The 23,976-nt window shown below is 41.3% G+C and overlaps 4 protein-coding genes across 7 annotated transcripts in view; 2 read left to right on the top strand and 2 right to left on the bottom strand.

Moving 5' to 3' along the window:
- The window catches only part of LOC146974200 (vacuole membrane protein 1-like), a 62,280-nt gene extending 56,397 nt beyond the window's left edge, over nucleotides 1-5,883 (bottom strand). Inside the window, exons 1-4 of one of the 2 annotated variants that reach the window (XM_085797314.1) lie at nucleotides 5,786-5,883; nucleotides 5,552-5,690; nucleotides 2,120-2,210; nucleotides 848-958 (exon numbers count right to left, since the gene is read on the bottom strand). In XM_085797314.1, coding sequence (XP_085653440.1) covers nucleotides 848-958; nucleotides 2,120-2,210; nucleotides 5,552-5,690; nucleotides 5,786-5,864 — 420 coding nt within the window. In that variant the 5' untranslated portion in view covers nucleotides 5,865-5,883. The remainder of the gene's footprint in view (nucleotides 1-847; nucleotides 959-2,119; nucleotides 2,211-5,551; nucleotides 5,691-5,785) is intronic. The other variant, XM_085797315.1, reaches the window with a different exon arrangement.
- Nucleotides 5,884-9,892: 4,009 nt separating this feature from the next.
- Nucleotides 9,893-13,050, top strand: LOC146974199 (uncharacterized). The gene is made up of 9 exons (XM_085798879.1): nucleotides 9,893-10,026; nucleotides 10,140-10,307; nucleotides 10,408-10,522; nucleotides 10,708-10,758; nucleotides 11,102-11,176; nucleotides 11,545-11,594; nucleotides 11,681-11,753; nucleotides 12,693-12,757; nucleotides 12,843-13,050. Exons 1-9 carry the CDS (start codon nucleotides 9,893-9,895, stop codon nucleotides 13,048-13,050), a joined length of 939 nt encoding a protein of 312 aa, XP_085655005.1.
- Nucleotides 13,051-16,155: 3,105 nt separating this feature from the next.
- Nucleotides 16,156-18,592, top strand: ptrh2 (peptidyl-tRNA hydrolase 2). The gene is made up of 2 exons (XM_085797316.1): nucleotides 16,156-16,233; nucleotides 17,980-18,592. Exons 1-2 carry the CDS (start codon nucleotides 16,158-16,160, stop codon nucleotides 18,507-18,509), a joined length of 606 nt encoding a protein of 201 aa, XP_085653442.1. The 5' UTR covers nucleotides 16,156-16,157; the 3' UTR covers nucleotides 18,510-18,592.
- A 2,605-nt stretch (nucleotides 18,593-21,197) lies between these two features.
- The window catches only part of cltca (clathrin, heavy chain a (Hc)), a 45,360-nt gene continuing 42,581 nt past the window's right edge, over nucleotides 21,198-23,976 (bottom strand). The window contains exons 30-31 of one of the 3 annotated variants that reach the window (XM_085797302.1): nucleotides 22,548-22,693; nucleotides 22,374-22,515 (exon numbers count right to left, since the gene is read on the bottom strand). In XM_085797302.1, the coding sequence (XP_085653428.1) occupies nucleotides 22,560-22,693 (134 nt within the window). In that variant the 3' untranslated portion in view covers nucleotides 22,374-22,515; nucleotides 22,548-22,559. Of the gene's footprint in view, nucleotides 22,694-23,976 lie in introns of all 3 variants that reach the window. The other 2 variants (XM_085797301.1, XM_085797300.1) reach the window with 2 other exon arrangements.

The raw sequence follows: 23,976 nt of genomic DNA, 5'->3' as shown, positions 1-23,976 counted from the left end.
ACTTCAAAGTTTCCAGTTCAGCTCCACTGGGCAAGGGCACACAAGAGTGACAGTGAACTCCCTCGTGACAGATGGACTCGGAGGAGAGAGCAGAGAAGACAAGCAGATGTTTTGAGACCCTGATCTGGTCAGCAGTGAAGACCCAACACCTCCCCGCACTCCTAACTGAGCAAACACACGGACGATGAGGAGACTTGAAACAGACAGAGACACACAAACAGAGAGAAAGAGGAGGAGAGACTTAAAGTGGGGGGGTGGTGGTGAAAAAGGGGGGGACTGTGAGCGATGGAGAGACATAAAAAGGAGAGCGAGTAAGGGGAGGGAGTGTAAGAGAAAGTGAGAGTGAGCTACGCAGTGGGGAGCAGGAGAGCGGGGAGAAAGGAAAGAGAAAGAACTCAGAAAGGGGGAGGGAGAGTGTTTTTATCCTCATGTGCACCCAGTCAGAGGGGTCAGTGAGTGCGATTGTTCCTGGACTGCCTGTCAAAACAGTGTGGCTACCACAGCGTCTATTCATCTCCGCCCCGCTCTGAAATGCACGCACGCACAAACCCATAGGCTGCTGCTGCTGCTGCTAACACACTCACGTATGCATGTGCAAATGCACGAGGAGAACTCCGAAAGCTTTTAATAATGCTCTTATTAAAGCCTTAGCAACAACCCAACAACAGCATCAACACAGCTTTTTTCAGACCTGCGTCACACAGCACCACCACCATCTTCCACTACACACTGTGTTTGAGTTTCAGCTCTGTCATAAACATGCACAGGCAAGTGAATAACTGCAGTGTAAAAAAAGAAAGTGGGGGGGCAACTTGTTGTGGAGAGACATAGAAAAACGTTGTCTTACCAGGTAAAGGAGGAAGGTGTGCAGGCCAGTGCCAAGACCCACCGAGGAGAGGATGCCCAGGCCAACCCAGTAGGCGCACCACAGCGTCTTCTTCTCCATGTAACACACATACTGCAGGGGCCAGAGAGAGGGACAGTCAACCACATGGCAGAGACACATGCACAGAGTGTGAGGAAAACAAGAAGTGTGTGTGGGGGGGGAGGAGGAGGGGGAGAGAGAGAGAGAGGGGGGGAGGCAAATAGAGAGAAGAGGAGGGGAGGGACAGAAGCACAGTGAAGAGAAGGTACGAGAGTGAAAGTGTGCAATACAGAGGGCACTTTAGAGGGTGGGAGAGGGCAAGTGAGTGGTAGAGAAAGAAGGGGGAAAGGAAGCGAGTGAGTGAGAGACCTTCGGAGACAGAGGTTGTTGTTGAGTTTAAAGGACAGAGCCGTAGGGTAGGAGTGTTCAGCACACAGACAGAATAACAGCACCATTATTCTTTTTGGTGGCAGCCAGCTCTTACACAACAAGTAAAATAAGACAAGCCAAGATCTCTCTCTATCACTTTCTCTCTCTCCCCCTCTCTCTCTACGGTCCTCTTCCTCCCCGTTCATCCACTGCTATCGCTCCATCTATCACTTCGTTTACACTTCCTCCCTGGAGCCAAGGCAGGTTGTTTTGAGGAGGAAGCGTGGAGTGTGTAGATTACGGGAAGAGGGGAGGGGACTGAGGGGGTGGAGGGGAATGACGAGAGAGAGGGGAGGCTCTGACCGGAGACTCCATTTCCCAGGAAACCTGGCAAAACAAATACAGCACAACCTGCCCCTCTATTTGCTGGCAGAAAGCTGGGAAGTGCAGTGCCAGCCATGGGCGATTTGTAGTTACTGAGAACTGATTACACAACTCCTGAGTGTCTGTGTATAAAATAAAAAAGCTTTTATGGGCCATGGGTTTCAAAGTACTACAGCTCATGACAGGAAAAAGTGTAGGAAAGAAGTGGGGGTTAACTAGATCTATAGCACAGTAAACTCTCACAGCTCTAACAGCTAAATCTGGGCTTTGTGGGAAAGTTATAATTAAGCAGATGTGATGTTAGCAAACTCACACAAGCACACACATGCTAAATATGATGTCATGTTCTGTGCCAATAAATATGTGGGACAATCACTTGACATTATACAAAAACGAATGGATTTCTATTAGGACAAGCACGCTCAATTTTGACTTTCACTGCTGTTTGGTATGGTTATTAAAATGCAATGAAAAAAAAAAACAACAGTTGTAGACAGTCACCTTCTGGTGTGATCCTTCAACACGGTAGGCAATGGAGAGGAGGATAAGCAGGATCAGTAGGCCAAACACTGTCTGTCGCTGCTGCCAGAGTCTGGGGTGGAGGAGAAGAAGAGAATGAAGGTGGAAATGAGGGATGTAAAGTGTGGGAGAGCAGAGGGGAACAGAATACAAAGCAGGGAGAAAGACGGTTGAGAAGGTATGAGGGAAGAGTAAAAAATAAAAGATGAGAGAATGAAGAAGAATTAGTGAAAACACAGGATGCAATTTTCATCTCAACTTTGGAGGAGTCTGGTCTTTTAATCTCTATTTTAGGGGAGAGAGAGACATCTGCTGGAAACTAATCAGGCCACCAGGATTTCACCAAGAGCTGCAGTATGTTCTCTATTGGATAACAGAGGTGTGGTGTGGTCATCACACTGCATAAATATGTTACCCTTTACTACATAATGTGGCAACCCGATTTTATGAGTGTATTGAGAAAGGGGCGTGTTATAACACTTCAATGTGTGGTTAATTTTTGTGTATGCTGGTATTAACAAATAAAGGATTCATTCATTCATGACAAATGATGTCTTAACACATATAACATACACATTACAACATTTTAAGACTTAACTATCCAGATATCCTGCACTAAAAAGGCTAATAAAAAAACACACATTTTGATATTTCCACACTATAACTGGTAGAAAGTATTATTTTGTTGTTGTTTAGTTTTACATTTTGACATCTATAATTAGATATTTGTGTTTTTAACTCCCAAAAGCCATATCACTTTGTCTTGTTTCTTGTCTCTTTGTATCTCTAGCGAAAACTGTAGCCTGCTACTACGGCTTTGTAAAACTCACTCTTAATGCATGGCAGTGGTTAGTGTTAAAATGAGACCAACACACATGTCAAATTAGGAATAAAATAAACTTTGGCCATTCATCTCTAATGTCAGTCCCCTATCCCTAGGACGGCTGAACAATGATATATTGGCTATTGTTACGTTGTTTTTAATATGGTGTGTCTACTCTGAGTGGACTGTGCTGGGAATATGGCTGATGATGGTGACTGTGCAGTTGTGATGTCACAAAGCTTCAGAAGTCCTAATGGCTCATCTACAGGCACAGTGTTTGAATAAAGACTGTCGTTTGCATTGTTGTGTGGATTGAGCATTTCAGGTTATTTGTACATAGTCCTGCTTTTACATAAAAACAACATACATCTTACAGCGAGTAGGTTTTGACATAAAATTTAGCTGATGACATGTAGCCTAGCTTATGTTATTAACTAAAAAGATGTAATTTTAATGAAGTTTGTCTACTCACCGACATTAGACATTTTAGCATTCAGTTGAGTTAGTTTGGTACAAAACAGTAGACAGTACGTAAATAGTGGACTTTTCCTTAAAATTATAGTTTTAAAATCATACCGTTTCATTGCCTTGTAGCTGGCCTAAACCCTCTTTGGCCTAGCTTAGCTTTACGCCATGGCAACGCCAACATGTGTCGCCTAGCAACAAGAAGTTAGCTAGCTAGCTCACTAGTATTATATTGGTATGGTATATTATTATGGTTTGACACGGCAGAGACACCGAAAGAGGCCAAATAAAAGAAGACGTCGTTGTCGGACGAAAAGAAGAGCGAGTAGCCGATCGTGAGACCAGAGAGGAGTAGATCTTGGACTGGATTTTACTCGTTGACGACAGCACAGAGAAAGGGAAATATGTAAGTATGACCGACGCCATTTTTTTTTTATTATGACCGACGCCATATTGTTACTCTCTAATGTCATTACTATTAGAGTATGTATGTATGTATGTCAATGTTTATATATCTATGGCTGGGACGACATAGGGCTTAGGTTGTCAACAAAATGCACATGTAATTGAGTAGTTCTTATAAGTACATACCATGCTAAAGATGATTACACTTCACAACTGTTAACGTTAGGGGACCCCGAGAGCTAACAAACATACTTTTTCCCCGGGTGCAGCAGGTGGCTTTAAGCTAACATGTAAGTTAACACGTGTAACAACCCTGGTTCAAAGTTTAGCCCATTAAAAGTCAGCAGCTGGTTGCAGAATGACCGAAAAATCTTTATTTATTTATTTTTTCAAACCTTCCTCGTCAATTTATCAACTTACCGGAGAGATAAGCAGGTGAACTCCGTGTAATGTACAAGGAGCGTGACGTAAATTCACGGAAAAGGCCGAGTGACGCACGAACACTAGATTCCAGGGTTCGGGGGCCTAAGGATGACGTAATGTCAACATAAGTAGGAACTCATTTTGACTCCTCTCCCTCTGAACCTTCGGGTGGGCCAACCAACATCCCGCAGCCCCAGGTGTGGCGACTTGGTTGAGTTAATTTAAAGGGACATTTCGTCCTGTTTTACTTAACATTATGGCTGTGGTGGTAGTGGAGCAAATAAAAAATCAAATGCAGAGCCCCAGCAGCACTTAACAGCACATTGCCCAGAGGACTCCCCCCCTCCTGTACACATGCTATAAATTACAAACCACTCCTGTCAGGATTCAGGATAAACTTCTCTGTGCGCTTGTAGAATAAGCCATAATGTGTTTGCCTGTGTCCCTCTGCAGCATTTACAACACGCGCAAGGAGTGTTGGTGAACAGCAGCCTCCCTCAGTCAGAAACGCTGCTCATGGTGCTTGCGGCTCACCACATCCTCTTGTAATTTAGAAAATAAACACGTTGTCCTCACACACCTCACCACAAAGGCCTCCCGGGGAGTACATTCTGACCTTCTTTAGAGCTTTCTGTGTCAACAAAGATTATTAGGTGAGTAAAAAGACAGTGTGCAATGTGGGGAAGTCATCATCAAAACAAACTCTGACGCAGGCTGGGCTGATGCCATTTTTTTGTTGGTGAAGTAACACAGGTTTGTGACGTAGAAAGACCATTTTAGATTCATCAGCAGTAAGGTGTGAAGCTCATGAGAAAAAAAAAATTCCCGTGATGCATCTTCTTTCCTGCACTCTACATTTGAGTATGCTTCTGACTGAAGACTAAACAAACAAGATAGAAGGTCCTCTGGGTTGATATCACTGAGAAGGTCACTTACCGTCTGTTGAGTTTGTGTCTGCGAGGGAGAGAGTGTAAAATGCTAAAGTATGTACTGATGGCTATTTTTTCTCTCAGTCATCATACCTTCCTCTTGCCTGACAAGCAATACTAGCACCTTTATAAATAGACGAAAAACCAACACCACAAAAACACAATTTATCTGCTCCCTGCACTACAGAGGCACCACTACATGATTATACTATTCTTTACATGCTGCTTTTTGGCCTCTATGTTTATAGGGAAGCATGTCTCCAATTACATTACACAACACTAGGGTTTCTCACAGCTTGAACTGAATCACCTCAAGTGCTGCAGTTGTGTTTTTTTGTTTGTTTTTGTTGGTGTTTCCTTTGACCTCACCTTGATATCCACTCTTTAAGAGTAATGAGCAGCTCTAGAGCGAAGTAGTGGAGTGTGAGTAGCGGTTTCTTCCATAACACCAAGTTCTCACGCTCCTCCCTTTCCCTCTGCTTCCTCTCATCCACAGGGACCTCTGGGCCTGGTGTCACACAATGTGAGCATCACACGCACAAATAAACAGACAATTTTTCCACCATTTCCAATGTACTCATATCGTTGGATGTCTGTTTTTACCTGTCAGCTCTCCATTTTGCTGCTCCTTGACACCAGGACACCTCTGAGTTAGTTCACCTTCGCTGCTGCGCTCTGCCATCTTGCTCACCAGGAAGGAGTTCTGCAGAGAGACGACACGGATTCACGGAGTTCAGCATCACGTACGCCATACAGTACACCACTCTCACTCACCAAATGTGATACTAATATGAGCCCAAAACAAGTACAAACTCAAAGTCAGTGACAGACAGCATGCCCAAACATTCTCCAAGCCCCAACGTGCGTATGCACTCCCACACACCTGCTGACCAGTCAATGTTTTCCTGCTGCTGCATCCTGCAGATTACTGGTAACCCAATCAGGTCTGTACATGACCTAATGAGTACTTTAATTAGTATCAATGTTGACACTGGGAGCACGTGCAAGTCTTGTGAGTTTCGCAAAGTCTACCTCCCCTGCTGATCAGGAGACTTACACAGTGGATGAAACAAGTGATATGTGTAAATACTATATGAAGAGCACAAGACGGTATTTAGCTCTTTCTACGTTCATTTAACAGAAGCACGTGCATGGACTTTTCTTACTACAGAGCCTCAGGTCTCCTAGGAATCTGTCAGTGAGCAGTGAGATGGGGACTCTGACATTGAGGTATGCAGCTCACCATCTGGTGGAATTGTCAAAGTCTCTCTCTTACACACACACACACACACACACACACACACACACACACACACGCACACGCACACATACACACACACACACACAGTCAGGGCTTAATCCCTCTATATCCTGTGCCCTAGGTCTGGGCCTCTGGCTCCTGTTACCATGCATTCAAACTTGCTTGACTGTCAGGTTATCAACGCTGTACAGCACTGATATTACAGCAAGCCATAATGTTTCAGTTAAAGAAACATCATCCATAGGTATTTCTGCAGTGGCAGTGACATTTTCTAATATTTTTAGTCTTGCTGTAGTACCCAGAGAACCTGAAAAGGTAGGAACACTATGTGGGTGCAGCATATTCAGGTGCCCTGAAGGACAAACACTCACACATGCACTCATTTTAAGCAGTGAACAGCAAGGCTGCAGGTACACATTGTGTGGTTTGATTTGTGCAATTCAAGGTTTAAGGGTAAAAAAAAAAAGCTTCCCGGACATTTAGACTGCAAGGTGTTTGGATGGCTGCTCCTGGCCCACTCAGGGAACCATAAACAAAAGATAAACCTTGAGCACACACTAGAAGCATTTTGTCTTTTCTTCACGCACAATAGTATTTAATACACCCTATAATTTCTCCTCGTGCACCCAGGGCCACAAAGCATTGTCCCACAAAAGGGCTCAACAAAGTGCGTCACTCTGCAATATTATGTTAACAACATAAAATTATAGAAAATGGTGCCAAAGAGGTCACTTTGTGTTTAACATGCTCCCCAGCTGCTAGTGTACAAATAGGTGCCTTATTAACAACAATGGACTTTAAAGATTCAGTGATTTGTTTTCAGAATAACTACCTGGGAAATAATTTCACAACAACACTGCAGCTTATGTGAGACACAGTAGCACAGTGCTGCCTGCTCCAGCTCTCGATTGCGCAATCGCTTCTGCCAAAACAACCGAGACCTGTTGAGTAACTCTTGTGCAAGGGGACAATGAGAAACTCAATACGGAGCACTATACACTTCAGGATGAGACATTTAAGAAGCTGTAACCACTTTCAGCACCTTTCAAACAGAGATAAACACACTGCACTGCAGGGAGCATTGTATATTCACAAAGTACTGTATAAAACAAAGCAGGGGGCAGTAAAGCCTCTGTTTGTTAGCAACACTTTCTGCAGAGAGAGTAAACTCACCGTTCAAGCTGCTGTTTAATCCACAATGAGCTCTGGTCACAAATAAGAGTCTGTGGTGGAGCCCCAGTGGCAAAGTAGGGCAAACGTGTGCTACCCATGAACTGCATCATAACTTGAGTGCAGGGTGTGGTGATGGAGGGGGCCAGTGAGGGATAGAGTACTGATACAGGGTTGCCGGGGGAGGGGAGAGGAGTACAGCAGGCTGACAGTCAGAGGAGAGACACAGAAAGAGGGAGAGACTTCATCGTTTGCCTGATGGAACCTCCAGAGAGACAGTCTAATTAAAGGTCTATAAATAAGTGGATCTCTTTCCTGGAGCGCACTTCTAACACTTCTCAGTCCTCTGTAGGTTTTGCACAGAGAGTCAGTGAATGGCATTTGGGCAAAGAGAGCTCAGCTAAATCCCAAATTTACCAAAAAAATAAATAAATAAAACACCTCAGGACATCAGATTTTTCAGGTCATAACTAGAGATAGAAGACCTCGACGGTATTTGAATTGCTGTGTTGCCTTGTTTATCAGACTGAGAGAAGTAGTTTGCAGCACTTTCTAGTGATTTTTTAGGTGACTGTTGTTTTTGAACATGGCCACGAACATGACTCGGTTTTTCATTTCGGGCTGTACAAACAAAATTAAAGAGAGAGTTTTAGGCGACGAGAGCTACAGTGTCATTTACAGCAACATCATAGCAGTGGATATACTCTACATTGACATGCTAAACATGGAGGATATCTGTGTCAAACCCTCTGGTTGCTGCTCAGGAGTCAGATTAGTTACTTCCTTCTAGGTCTTGACCTGAAATAATGTTGAGAAGTCACGTTGCTGAGAGGTCATTTAGTTTGTGTACATGAAGCATCAGGTTTAAAAGAAAGTGATTGTCACAGTACTGTAGAGACCTGGGGGGGAAGGACACAGAAATGTGCACGGAAGCAGGAAAGAATAACAGATGCATCCAGATGAAGACGTCACAATACTTTCAGGATTTTTTTTCTCTCTGCCCCAGTGACACAATATCACTATCGTTCAGTTTCCTGCAAGAAAAGAGGTGACATCTTACTAACGTCAAATCCCCTCTGCAATAATATTAGATTTAGAAATGACTTTGTATTGACTGAAAATGTAGATCTATCTAGCTGTGTCCCAATTCATGCTGATTCGTGCTAATCTTGTAAATAACAGCAAATCGTTCCATCGTCCTCAAGACTGAACGAACAACCTTGTAAAGGATCAACTAAAAATTAGTGAATTTCTATTTCAATTGATGTCAGGAGGAGGAGGAGGAGGGGTGGTCGTGTGATGATGAGTGCAATCCCAGCATGCATTCCCCCCCAAAAAAACAAAACAAGGGCTATACCCAAGTTCTCAGTCATCTGAACAAGAGAACGTCTCCTCTCTACTTACATTATGTCGTCATCTCAGTTTACAGGAGGATGTCGGCCCATGTTCAGCATATTAACAGACTGGATCTTGACGGCTGATATTATCAAATCAAAATCAAATGAACTTTATTTGTCCCGCAAGGGGAAATTTGTCTTGGGCAAGTGGCGTCGTAACAGCTGCCTTGTACACACAATACATACACAATAACAGTAACGAAGGCAAACATATCCAAGAAAAGAGAAAGAAAGAAAGTGTGGGGTGCAATAAAAAGTTTAAAATACTTATAATACAAGTTCAAATAAAAACATACAAAAAAAAAACTAAAAGAAAAAGCAAGGGATGTTGATTTAAGCCCGCAGGTGGACAGGCAAACCGGATGTAATTGATATGATTGACTGATTTATGGGTTGATGGGTTGATATTAGATCATGTTTGACATTGCCCTCCTGTCTGATATGAAGGTGGACAATGGTCACTATCATTAGCCATAACTCTTAAGGTAAATTAATAATATATGTATATATACGGTATAGTAAATACATTTCATCCTGGGGACAATTAAGTACATCAAACACAACACATACTCGAATCCTGTACAGAATTAATGGGCGCATAGATGTAGTATGCAAGTGTAGCATATCTGCCACTGATCAAATCATTTTTATTATTTGTTATTATTTTAATGCAAATTAGTCCTTGCTTATTCTCATAACTATCATGATTTTAGTATAAAGATATGTGTTATTATTGCAGTATCCATTATGTTGTAGCTATTTAAAATAATATGACAGATTCAGATAGGTGGACCTAAGAGCATGTTGTTGTTTTTATTTGAATGAATCTGTATAAGAATGGTGTTGTGTTTCTAGGGAATCTAGAGACTTGCTGGTAATTACATGGATCACTTCAACAGGGCTTCAGAGCAAACATATGCTGAGATGTTGGGCCCACAGTTCGTAGATTTGGAGGAAATAATTGATGTAAATGAGGAGCTACAAGAGAGCGGCGAAGAGGAACAACAAGCTATCAAGTGCGTATCTCAGTATTAGTTTTTGAAAATATGTGATAAGTGAGATGTAAATATGTGGCAATTGTTAGAAAGGGTTAGGGTTTAAGTGTATGTTCTGGTGTATCTGTCTGTAGTGAAAAGGAAGAAAGGGAACAGCTCAAGAGGAAACTTTGTGCAGTTAAGACCAAATACAGACAGGAGAGGGAGCTCCATGACCACATGTTCGAGCATGGACTGGAACTTGAGAAACTCATAAATGAGACGGCAGCTGAGAATAAACACCTCACCAGCAGAATGAACGGGTACAAAACATAACATAAAACCTTTTTTTTTTTTTTTTTTTACTTTTTCCTTATCATAAAGAGAGAGCTTATACATTCTTATACATGCTTTTGTGTTCAGGTTTCAAAAGCAGATTGCAAATATGAAAAAAAATCGGGAGGAGAGGGATAAAGAAACTCTCATCCTGAAGCTCCATTCAGAGGAGCAAAGCCAGCTGATATACATATGGGATAAGGTGATTGACATCTTCTTCTTCATGCTCATGCTTCTTTATTTTTAGGAAATTGAGAGAGAGTAATGAAATATTATAATTATATATCATCTGGAACTGTAGTGCACTGGTCGGGAGTATAATATGTGACGTTATATTTGTTTCTTTCCCCTAAACTGTTGCGTTCTTGTCCTGTTTGTTTTGTACAGGAGAGGGAGATTCAGGAGCTGAGGGAGGAAAATGAGGAGCTGACTGCTGAGGTTTGACCTCTGACTCTTTGCCTTATGCTTATTATTACCCTCTCTCCTGTGTGTGTTTGTGTCTTTCTCACCATTTTGCAGCCAAACTTTGCCCTTTAATGGTTGTGCACAGCCCAAGTAGTTAATAGAATTATAGAAAAAACTAAGCTGCTGCCTGCTGGACTGCAGATGGAAATGAGCTCTTATTATTTTTGTATGTACATGAATATGTCCCATTACAAATAAACTAATAAATAAATGAAAGCTACACAGCTACAACTAAAAAGAAAGGCATTTAATTGGTGTTTATTTCCCAGAATCATCCACTGGATCCCATTTTCATTCCACGTTGCGTTTCTTTCAGATGGTCAGACTCAGTGTGGGAGACAAACATCAGGAAGAAATTTCAAATCTAGAAACAGCTGAACAGCAATGCAGGGTAAGATCGTGTCTTTCATTAATCAACATACTGTATAGATATTGATATACAGTGTGTATAGTGTTTACCTGCCCAAAGAGCAGTGTGTGTATAGTAAAGATATGAATGCATTTATGAAGTCTTTCACATACAGTATGTTGCTGGTTAAGACTCTCTTAGCTCCATTTGCAACATCACAGTTGTTGATACGGTGTCAAAAATGTTAAATCTGAGTGTCTTCGTGTCTTTGCAGACATTTGTCACTCTGACTGAAAACAATGATGAGTGTACAAAACAGCATTTCACCACCGTTCAGGTATGTAGCAGTACGTACGCAGTATAGTGAGTGTGTGTCATTGTATATTTCTGACGTCATCGTTTCTCTGCAGGACCTGATACAGGAACAGGGAGAAGAAGAGGGAGAAGAGGAATGGACGATGTAATGACTGTGACCTGACCAGGTTATTAAAAATAACCAGCAGATTTGTCTGTTTTCTCACATCTTTGTGTGATTTGATTTGACAGAGCTGCAGCATATCTCCAAAATGAGTCCAGGACATCAAGTGAAGAAAGACAGTCACAGTACTACACGGCATTGGTGAATATAAAATTAATTATTTAACGTATTGACGCACAACACACCATGAAAACAGAACAGCTCCATGATACCAGCCAGGGCTTCACCCACTTCCACACAGACAGCTAAAATGAGATTGACATGGCTTTCATGTAAGCTAAGCAAAGATGAGGCTGGTTAAAGTACAAGAAGGTTTCTGGTAATCACATATTTTTTTGAAAATGGCAAAATCCCCCTCTTTACCTATGAAGCTAGAACAGTCTCATAATGAATAAATGCACATAGAAATTAATGAATGCATAAAAGAAGATTCAATTTTCAATGCACACACAAATATGTTTCATTCCATATATAAAAAATAAGATTCATAAACATATTTCTGATGCACACACAAATAGAAAGAAAATCACAAATATATGTATGTAAAACTAAAAGTATTTGCAATCTTCATCAAATACATATTTGGAGCTTGTTACATTCATATATCAACTGTTGGACCTGCATTTACAAAGTGCTTTTAATTTGTAAACCTCGCTAAATTTGTGTGTGAGACTTTTGAGACTCCCCTGATGTGATCATGTGAATTTTTTTTTTTTACTTATACTGTCTATGGAATGAAACATATTTGCATTTATTCATTATGAGACTGTTCTAGCTCCATATTTAGCTCATAAACGTACATATAGCTAATATCTCAAAATGTCTTGATTTTCTGTCTTGTTTTTTGTACATATAGAACAAATGGGCTGCACGTAAATTTCGTTTTCCTTGTGACAGAACCGGGCTAACTGTTTCTCCCTGTTTCCTGGCTTTGTTTCGACTACTGCCTGTAGCTGTATAGGGGCATAGATAGTGTTTATTACATTGATATTGTCATTGAACGAATAGTAAGAAAATGAAAGAACAGATTTCTCAAAAATGTTTAAAGATATGTGCTGAAGCTTTTTGCCATTGTTGTAGGATGACGACGATTATGATGATGATGATGATGATGATGATGATGAGAGGCCACTGGAGACTGAAAGGTACTTGTCCGCCACAAAGTACACTATAAAAAGGCTTTTCTGTTTTACCTACTGTATGTATGCTAAATCCATGTGTGTTTATTAGCAGGTGGCATCCTTGGTTGAAGGTGCTGAGAGCAGTCAAGGTGGCAGGATGCGTCACCTTTTGTGTCTTACTCCTACTGTCTGCGCATCTCAGGTTCCACATGGTGCCTGACTGCATGCCACCATCTGACTGCAACACGTATGAAACTGTTAAAGACCTACTACTGCCCTACTGCAACGTCACTCACACAGACTCTCCTGATAATTAAAATCTATAGTTACACAAGTGTATATGAGGGCAAATAAACTTGTTTGGAGTTCTTGAAGATGTCTCACTTCCCGTCAGACTTGGTGTAGGGATTTAAACCATGACTTGAGTGACCCTAATAGCTCCTCAGAAGAGGTTAAATGAGAAAAGATGAGAGATGAATTGTCTTCAGCTGGGATTTTAATTCTGAGGGAGAGAGGAAGAGAGCCAGAGAAATTGTGATAATAAGGTACATCACTATCGTATCATAACATAACATAAGTAATACAATTATTAATGGTTAACTTTACAAAGGTGAGTGCTGGATTCAAAGCTCCATTTCGCTGCAGAGGCCACTCTGGACTCACAAAGACATTTTGTTGCTGTTTAGGGAGAAAAAAAGGTGTCAATTTAAAACAGATGACCAAACTGTAGGTAACGCCTGCATGTAGTCTGTAACAAAACCTCAGTGCTGGTCTCATCCTCATCACCACACCACACCACACAGAACGTCTTCCAGCTGACCTCAGGGTCCCTCTTTCCACAACATCCACTCTCTCCCATAGCTAATTCTACAAGCTAATGTAATAATATAGTAATAATATAGAGTAATATATATTACAGTTTTTCTCAGTCGCTTTGGTGCTTCTCTCACATCACTCTTAACATTTGCACAACAGTTAGTGCATTTCTCAGAACAATTATCACAAACTGCAAAACCTAGTGGATGACCTGCAAAAGCGCGTCACTTGCTCAAAATGGATTGTCCATCCCTCAAAAGCAAGTACTCATGTCAATGAAACTGTCAGTGTCGTCAAAATGAGAAGTCCTGACACCATCGTTTATGAACAAGATGGTCAAATGGCTTTGTCATGTTTTCATTAGGACACTTTATTCTCTAAGTGTTTTCCAATGCAAAAAGTGATGATACTACCTGAAAATGCTCCAGACAGCACTATATACTACTTGTACAGCCATGTGAAAACTACAGTAAAGTTACACATTACTGTATTTAGTGGAGATACTGAATATGTATGTTTCACATTTCTACTGCATATGCTCTTTGCAATTCTGATTTGTTCACAGCGTTGTGCAAAGGAAAAATACACTACAGTCATCTACAACAAACATAAGAAACACTCTTTGGGTACAACTTTACGTAAACAATGTTGCAGTACATATAGTAACTGAACCTACAGAGTACTGTAAATCATTCCTGCACATCCAGACGTTCCAGTCACATTTTCATCTGTTTTTTGTTTTGTTTGTTTGTTTTATGTTACAGTAATGTGACTATGTGTTCTTGGCCAGGTCTCTCTTGTAAAAGAGATCTTGGATCTCAATGGGACAAACCTGGTTAAATAAAGGTAAAAAAAAAAAAAAAAAAAAATCACTCTGAAACAGATTCAATATTCCCAAAGATACAGTAATGTTATCCTTACATTGTATCTCTTTCAACCTTATGCCATTGTTTGTAATCACCGTTGCACAAAGGTCTTGTTCTTGTAGCAGAGTAAAAAGGGCTCAGTCTCTTCCACCTCTGTGAGGTTGTCTGGTAATCCTATGTGATGCAGAGTAGAATTACAGTAATGTACAGTACATGTACTGCATCAACCATTATTACTGTAGTGTACAATACTGTAAAAGTGCTTCCTACTTGTAAAATGCTGTTGTACAGTACCGTACTGTAAAGATGGGAAATCTTTACTGTGGTTGTTGTACTACAATACAATACAGTCAATCTGTTCTCTAGTGAAGCTGTGAGTCTAAATGTAAATGTAAAAAAGTTCTTGTCCCACTGTATCTTACAGTAATGCCTGACACAATGACAGCAGTGCAGATTGTTTAGTACTGAATTACTGTCCAATACCATACATACCTGTTGTTCCTTACTGTAAATGTTTGAATAATTGAATTCACAGCTTCTCCCAACATTTAAAACTAGTTTGACAGATTTTGAAAACTAGTTCAAGAATTTTGTATGTAATGACTCAAGCAATGAAATGAGGACTATTAGTTTTATAGGGAAAGACTATTCAGCGTTCAAAAGTATAGTTCATTTTGACTGACAAGACATAAACAAATGATAATGTTGTAAAACAGCAGAGAATTGTATGAGAGCAACTGATACATGTCCAAAAGCATTTGCAATTTGTTCAGAGGAAGGAGAAACTGCTACTATGATGTGGACAAATGACTACATGTTGTGGAGGTTGAACTAATAGTTATGAGAACTTTCATTCTGATCTGAGAATAGCACCAAAGCGATTGAGAAAAACTGTAATTATATGAGCTACAGTAATGTAATAATATAGTAATGGCACTTTTTGAACAGACTTGGGTCTCTTTGTAACTATGACCTGACCTTTAATACTTTTTAATACTTTCTTCAGAAGTTGGTTAGCTATGCCTCTTTCGTGCTGTCCTTTCATTTATTTATTAACCTTATAGCTAATTACCTTTCTTTAACCAATTATAGATAGATGGATGGCTGGATGGATGGATGGATGGATGGATGGATGGATGGATAGATAGATAGATAGATAGATAGATAGATAGATAGATAGATAGATAGATAGATAGATAGATAGATAGATAGATAGATAGATAGATAGATAGATAGACAGATAGATAGATAGATAGATAGATAGATAGATAGACAGACTTTATTATTAGACTCATGGTCCATTAAAAAAAAAAAACACACATACAAATTTAAAAGAGACAGTCATACCAGTGTTTCCACATGGCTGACAATTATCTTTTTTTTAACCATTTTTTTAAATGACTGTCTTCTGCCTCTCCTTTCAATCAATCAATCAATCAATCAATCAATCAATCAATCAATCAATCAATCAATCAATCAATCAATCAATCAATCAATCAATCAATCAATACGACTGTAAACAGGTGTTGCTGTTGTCATTTCCAAACAAATTCATTTTTTCATAAATAAAAATGAACAATAATAATAATTGCCGACAAAGAGACATGGTATTTAACTGTTATACAGACACCACGTCATGTGACATTTGACATGTGTCATGTGACATTTAAATTGTTTTTGTTATTATTTTATTTTTTTTAAGTCGCCGTGTTGTGACGTCATCACCCAGAGCCCATACATCCATGGAGCAGAAGCGTCATTCATGGCGCCAGCTCGTCGAGGGCATAGACATATATGCATGGTCGAGGGGACCCACAGGTATGAATGAACCTCTAGCAGAGCAAAGTGAAGCAGTGAAACTCCTTGTTCTGCACCGTGTTGAGTCAGTCCGTCTGTCGGTGAAGTGAGATTTACTAAAAACTGAAGCCGCGGTGTTTTTAGAGACTTCCTCCTCCTCCTGCTGTCAGGAAGCTAAGTTAGCGTTAGCCCGGCTAGCTTCACATGTGAACTTAGTAGTGAGCTGGTTAGACTAATGAAGTTATTTTTAGTGAGTTTTAAATCAGTGGCGAGTCCGAGCGGTCATTACAGACTCTCAAAGTCGTTCAGAACCATTAAGAAATAACTACGGTATGTGCACTTTAAAAAATAAAAATAATAAAGTCAGAGTCTGTGAGCTCAGCTTTAACAAACAAACATGGCGTTGGGTCAGATAACTAAAAGCTGACACTAAAAGCCGTTTTGTAGCTTCCCGATAGTTAAAACCTGTCAGGGAAATCCCATCAAATATAAAGAGGGATGTACATTTGAACATCAACGTTTCCATGACAACTGGGGACCATGGTCTGATGGGTTGAAGGCACCCGAGAGCTAAATGTGGAAGGGACAGGGATGAAATTTTACACTCTGCTTTAAAAAGACATAAAAGAGTCCATTTATAGTACATTTTGCATGTAGCTGAACGAAATTACAAAAACACAAGGCAAGAAGACAGAAACATCACTAGAAACTCAGAAAGACAAACCAATGTTTCCAATAAATACATAAAAAAGTTACAATGATAAAAGATCTACCTATCTAAAAGAGGTTTGTTATGAAAAAAAAACGTACCGGTACCTAAAAAAACATTTTATTGCAGATGTCATATGCCTTCTTTTAAAGCAGTGGTTCTCAAAGTGGGATCCTTATGAGATGGTTCAATGGGGTCTTCAACTTTTTCTTGAAGTTTTACCACTGTTTTCCAGAAATATTACATCCCGTACATCCCAAAGATTCACGCCATTGGCCCTTATTTGAACGTACATTGACTAAAACATTAACAAACCAGAAATGTCTCTGAACAAATTTGTGTATTTCTGGTTTCAAAATTTTGTCCAGTGGGCGCTCCGTGGTCTAATTTGTGTCAGTTTAGGGGTCCTTGATGTAAAAATGTTTGAGAACCACTGTTTTAAAGCAGAAGTAAGCGGAATGTTTGTGTTAATATAAGTCTTAAATAGTTATATCTTCCGACAGCAATCACTTACATAGAGTGTTTGGTCTGAAACACGGGTCTGTCAGTCACTCTGCTCTGCTGTAAGCTGAGAAGAAAACTTTCCTTGTATCCTACAACCTTTATCCAATGAGGAGAGAGAACGGCATAAAGGGGCAGTCCTCTCTGTGTGTGCAGCCAAGGGATGCGCGTGAATGTGGTGACGTAGGGACGAGGGCGGGGACTGCTAACTCCATCGGCTGACAAAGTTAGCCAAAACGACCGGATCGCTTACTTCTGCTTTAACATTATTCAGTCTCTGAACAAATTTGTGTATTTCTGGTTTCAAAATTTTGTCCAGTGGGGGGTCCATGGTCTAATTTGTGTCAGTTTAGGGGTCCTTGATGTAAAAATGTTTGAGAACCATTGTTTTAAAGTTCACTTGTTGTGGGTAAAAGCTGTTCCTGAACCTTGTCGTTCAGTATCTTCTTCCAGAGGGCAAGAGGGAGAACAAGTGGTGGCAGAGGTTCAAACGTCCCTGACTTTTACTGTACAAGGCGTCACTTGACTTATTGTGCACTGTGTGTTTTCTTTTATAGGTGTGAACATGGATTTGCTGTCTAGTCCAGTGGGACTGGGCGTGGTGGCGGGACTGGGCTGCGGGCTGCTCCTCGGTTGGCACCTTCGAGGACGCTTGCGCCCGGCGTCCCAGAGCGTGATGGCGGCGATGGGGAGCAACGGTGAGGCGGCGGCGGCGAACGTGATGGGAGAAGGAGGCGAGTTCAAGATGGTGCTGGTGGTCCGCAACGACCTGAAGATGGGCAAAGGGAAAGTGGCGGCCCAGTGCTCCCACGCCGCCGTCTCGGCCTACAAGCAGGTCCAACGCCGAAACCCCGAGCTCCTCAAACAGTGGGAGTACTGCGGTCAGCCCAAGGTGGTGGTCAAGGCGCCCGACGAGAACGCCCTCATCGATCTGTTGGGCCACGCCAAAGAAGTAGGACTTCCCGTCAGCCTGATCCAGGACGCAGGAAGGACTCAAATCGCGCCCGGGTCTCGCACCGTGCTGGGCATCGGTCCCGGCCCGGCAGATCTGATTGATAGTGTCAGCGGAGACCTGAAGCTCTACTAGCGTGGCTTACATCTGTTGGACTTTCTTTGTTGCTACAGTAAAACCATTTGCAGCATGTCATTCATATTTTTTTTATATAAGAACAACTCAATTACATGTCAACGACTTGAATTTATGGTGCAGTTTCTTTTGTGTGTGTGTGTGTGGGGTGGGGGTGGGGGAGCTATTACATGGAGATAACACAGTAAAGATTTCATGCTGCAGTCCTCCACGCCTTTCAGTCTGCAAGTCTGTAAACATGATGCTCCAAGGAAATGGATTATAAACATCAACTATCAATTATAGAGTAAAGAGCAAAGTAATCCAGTATTTATCATTGTTGGTCTGAATAGAATTACAAATTACAGCGATACATCATTCTCAGCTATGTTTTCTCAATTATAACATCCATAATGAACAAAATAAATACTGTAATTTCATAAGCATATTTAGTGTTTGAATACTTCCATGTAACATGACTCTGCATTGCAGCAGTGGAGTTGCTTGGATGTAGTGGATGTCATATCATCGCTGTGATGTGACTGGATGTCGTTTGGATTTTTGTTACAAAACAATGAAATTGAAACAGGGATTGAATCGATCCACTTAAAACACTATTATGTCCACATTCTTTTATTGTGTCTTATCTTCTAAAGGAAACATTAACTCACTCGTGCAGATGTTTTAAAATGAGATTAGCACTGCACAATTAATGGAAATCACATTAGAGCCCGAGTGCAATATCCAAACCGGACGAGCTGCAGTTTTTCTGTTAAATGTTAAAATGTGCCACACACCATTGTTCTGCATCGTAGCAACAGAAGTGTTGGTGCCATAGGTTTACAAATCATATTTTTTGGTTGTGAAGAAACATTTGTTTGGTACAAAACCCAACAAACATTTTTTTATCTTTCAGAGAAAATCAAATGTCAAAATCTGATAAAAAATAACTGCAGTATGTTTGTTTTTCTGCATATTGCATAGCCCTAGATGTGTTTCACAGACCTGTTAAGTTCATATTTTGCTTGGCCTTTCTCATTACTACCATGAGAGGGTGCTGGTGCTACATCCTTAACATCATTGACTGATACAAATACAGTATATGGGTGTAAAAAGAGTGAGTTTCACTTCGCACCTTCACAAACTACTGCATCTACAGTTGAGACCTGACAAAGATGAGATATTATAAACTGTCCTGATCATTTTAAAGGGATAGTTCAACATTTTGGCAAATTGGCCCATTGCCATAGTCCCTATGGTCATAGCAGTAGGTTCGTTACCTTTAATTGTCGGTGCAAGCTATTTTTTAGAACGGCGGAGCAGAGCCGCGAGCTGCTCAGAGTTACGCTACGGAGGCTAATGGGATTTCTTGGTTTCCCTCATCAAACTCATCAAATACACAATCCAACAACTCCAAAACGCTCTGGTGGACAAGTTGTGACCTGCACATTCACCACGCTATGAGATAATAACAGAACGTTACCAGACAGAGTTGTTTTAGAGGTAAATATAGAGACTGCTTGCTGAATTACTGTCCTCGAAGGCAACACGCTTCAGCGGTTTTACATGAATTTACCTCTAAAACAACTCAGCTTGCGGCTCTGCTCTGCCGTTCTAAAAATAGCTTACACTGACAAATAAAGGTAATGGACCTACTGCTATGACTGTAGGGATTATGGCATTATGCCGAAATGTTGAACTATCCCTTTAATTATTTTACAGTAGAATCATCACCATGTTCAGCCCCCCAACCCCCCCCTGTGGGAGTGTGAAACCACAGAAGTGGTTTAAAGGTCTGATGAGGTCACTACTAGGCACCGGTCTCAGGTTGCGTCTCATATTCACTACAACGGAAAGAAAAAAAATCAATGTCATATTTCCTGTAATCATTTGTCTGGCTCTTCACCTTCGCCTGGTCACACAGGTGCAGTAAACTACATCTGGAAATGGGGAAGTCATTATTCTGGGAGGGAGTCGTTACATTGTTCTGTACAGTGTTAAAAGGATAGTTCACCCAAAATTCAAATTGCACTCATTATCTACTCACCCTCATGTGGACTAAGGGCTGGGAGAAGTTTCAGAGTCCTCCGTGGCTTCTCTGAGTTACAGGGGGTCTCGGCATAGCAGTGCATGTCCATATGACGGTTGCAAATGGATACCACTTTTCTTCGTAACAAAAAGACACACCAAAAAACATCCAAATACCTCCATGCTGCTCGTATGTAATGTCCGTCTTGTATTGAAGCCCCGAAATGCGAAATTGAAATAGACTTATTTAATTTTTTTCGGGACAATTTCGCATTTCGGGGCTTCAATACAAGAGGGACATTACAGACGAGCAGCATGGAGGTATTTGGATGTTTTTTGGTGTGTCTTTTTGTTACGAAGAAAAGTGGTATCCATTTGCAACCGTCATACGGACATGCACTTTTACGCCGAGACCCCCTGTAACTCAGAGAAGACACGGAGGACTCTGAAACTTCTCCCAGCCCTTAGTCGACATGAGGGTGAGTAGATAATGAGTGCAATTTGAATTTGGGGTGAAGTATCCTTTTAACACTGGAGGACAAACAGGAGCGCTCTCAAACACTTTGCAGCTGATGATTGCTCCGTTCACTAGTGTTTACCGTTCATTTCAGAGCCATGACATCGCTTCCCTTTTCTCTCGGAGCAGCAAACACACACAACATGTAAGACACACTCAGACTGTTCTTGACAAACAAGAAGCCTTTATTGTTAAGTGGAAAACACAACCGCTGTTTTTCATTCATTATGATCCTGATTATGCACAATCAAGTATCTTTAGGTGCACAATTTAAATCTAAGGTAATTTAGATAAGAATATAAGTTCAAAGGAGTTAATGATTGATTTTCTTGTATACACGCAAGCCTTTGATAAAAATCTCAAATTACCACAAGTCGTCTGTGATGCTGTTTTCTGTACTGGATGAAAAGAAAGGAGGGGGGGGTGGTGAACTGAAAAAGGTTAAAGGCAAAAACAACAACAACACAAAAAAAAAAAACCCTCAAACAGGACGAGATCTCTCCTGCACGCTTCGCTGACAGTAAACCTAAAATGATATCCAGCAGAAACAAACCGCAGCATGAAGAGGAGGAGGAGGAGGAGGGGGCATTGTTGGGGGCATGTTTGTCGAACGCAAACAAGGTCTGCAGTCCCTCCTGAGGTGGAATGGTCCCATGTTGGAGCAGTAAATTAAAGCACATGGCAATATCGTTCTGACTGCAGTTTTCATTTGTTTGGAGAGTCCTGCATAGGCTTTGCTGGAAAGAAATCACACTTTCCTGAAAATCGTATGTAAAATACTCTCTTGGGTTTTTTTTTTCTCTTCAAGAAGTAGCCCTGAAGCATGTGTGTGTATGTCTGTGTGTTGTGTGTGTGTATGTGGGGACTGGACAGGTACAACGTAGTGTTTCAGGATTGTTGTGGTCATGGAAGCGGCGGTCGCATGTTCAAATATAGAAGAACATAGTAGCAAGTTTGTTTTTTTTTTGCGTCTGAATATACAATAATTAAATGCATTTTACAGTCGGACAGAAGAAGCTGCTCACACACATCAAAAGGAAGAGGTTCTACATTAATTTCTTCTCACTACAGAGTGCAAATCAGATGCTTCACAACAGACCTTATTTTTTTTTTTTTTATATATACCGAGAAGAGGACTAGCTCTTCGCACAGGCGCCCCCCTCCCCCATTGTACATAAACCATTTCCCATTCAAATAAAATAGACAAAAGAAAAAATTAATCTAGTCAACACGGAATGTGAGAAAATTAATCTTTGTGATTCAATCTTTTCTTTCTTTGACAACAGAAATAAAACTGAGTCCTTCATGACAGTTTAAAAAGGGGAGAGAACAGTAAAAAAAAAAAAAAAAAGAAAAGGAAAAAGGTTTGTCGGTATTATCCTGTGCTCCCTGTCGAGGGCCAGAGAGACGACCAACGGTCTGGTGAAGGACTGTGGGAGATGGATGGATGGTAGCTCCAGCCTACGTGTGGAGAGAAGGGGGTAGTTGGGGGTAGTTGGGGGGTAGTGGGGGTAGTGGGGGGGTCTTTACATGCCGTAGCCGAAGCCGGGCTGAGCTGCTGGCGGAGCGTATCCCGCAGGCGCCTGGTAGCCGTAGCCGTACGGCTGCTGGGGCGGCACCGGTACGCTGGGGCCGGCCGTCAGCATCAGCTGGGGAGTTCCTGCAGGACGAACACAGAGAGGGGGGAGGGAGGGGGGGGTTCAGACATGTAACTATGGTAACTGGTCTGTTGTTGTATGTAGTATGTAAACCAGAGCCACAGTGCTGAAGGAAAACATGAATGATTTGGTCACAAAGCGTTTCCCCTTTTCAGCTGCGAAACAATAATCAGCTAAAACTATAGAACTATTTTATATCTTTTATATTCTAAGTGCTGCTACATCTGTCTTGCATTAGTCTGTCTGTCTGTCTGTCTAAAGTATCTATCTAACCATCTATCTTTCTTTCGGGATTAATACAGTATCTATCTATCTTTCGGGATTAATAAAGTATCTATCTTTCTTTCAGGGTTAATAAAGTATCTATCTTTCGGGATTATTAAAGGACAATTCCGGTCGAATTCAACACGGGGGTGTATTTTCATATCATTTTAGGTCTAAAAGAATGAATCTGAAGATTTTCAGTTTAATCGCTCCTGTTTTGCGGTAGCTGCGTATGTCCGCGCATCGCCACGGCAGCAATGAATGGGAGTGGATGTAAGTTCTGCTGTTTAGGCTGTTTCCAGCCCTCAAAGCCGCAATTTTTTTCCACAGACAGCGTCAGATGGCTACTCAAACATGCACCGAGAAGTTTATTTACTTCAAGCAAGCCGACATGTTTGTAAAACTAGATCTAATTCAAAGTCTCCCGGAGTCTCGCGCGAGACCCAGTTGCCGTGCGCGGTGTGTTCAGGAGCAGTGGGAAAAGCTACCGTTGTGTCATAAACACAGGAATATCAACTCTTGACTTGCTTCAAGTAAAAAAAACTTCTCGGCGCATGTTTGATTAGCCACCTGACGCTGTCTGTGGAAAAAAATGTACACTTCAAGCAAGTAAAGAGTTGATATTCCTGTGTTTATGACACAAGCGGTAGCTCCGACTGCGCCTGAATACACCAGCACTGCAACTTCGGGCTCGCGCGAGACTCCGGGAGACTTTGAATTAGATCGACTTTTACAAACATGTCGACTTGCTTGAAGTAAATAAACTTCTCGGTGCATGTTTGAGTAGCCATCTGACTCTGTCTGTGGAAAAAAATTGCGGCTTTGAGGGCTGGAAACAGCCTAAACAGCGGAACTTACATCCACTCCCATTCATTGCTGCCGTGGCGATGCGCGGACAGACGCAACAACCGCAAAACAGGAGCGATTAAACTGAAAATCTTCAGATTCATTCTTTTAGACCTAAAATGATATGAAAATACACCCCCGTGTTGAATTCGACCGGAATTGTCCTTTAAAGTAT

Source organism: Trachurus japonicus, chromosome 14 (assembly GCF_045865225.1).
Source record: "Trachurus japonicus isolate A0001 chromosome 14, Traja_1.0".
Classification (NCBI taxonomy): Eukaryota; Metazoa; Chordata; class Actinopteri; order Carangiformes; family Carangidae; genus Trachurus; species Trachurus japonicus.
This window is presented reverse-complemented; position numbering and strand designations above follow the sequence as displayed.

Coding starts and splice junctions, on each gene's coding strand:
- LOC146974199 (XM_085798879.1), top strand. CDS start 9,893: ATGGATCACTTCAACAGGGCTTCAGAGCAAACATATGCTGAGATGTTG. Junction 10,759..11,101: donor ATGAGGAGCTGACTGCTGAG/GTTTGACCTCTG, acceptor CGTTTCTTTCAG/ATGGTCAGACTCAGTGTGGG. Junction 11,595..11,680: donor GGAGAAGAGGAATGGACGAT/GTAATGACTGTG, acceptor TTGATTTGACAG/AGCTGCAGCATATCTCCAAA.
- ptrh2 (XM_085797316.1), top strand. CDS start 16,158: ATGGAGCAGAAGCGTCATTCATGGCGCCAGCTCGTCGAGGGCATAGAC. Junction 16,234..17,979: donor ATGGTCGAGGGGACCCACAG/GTATGAATGAAC, acceptor TTTCTTTTATAG/GTGTGAACATGGATTTGCTG.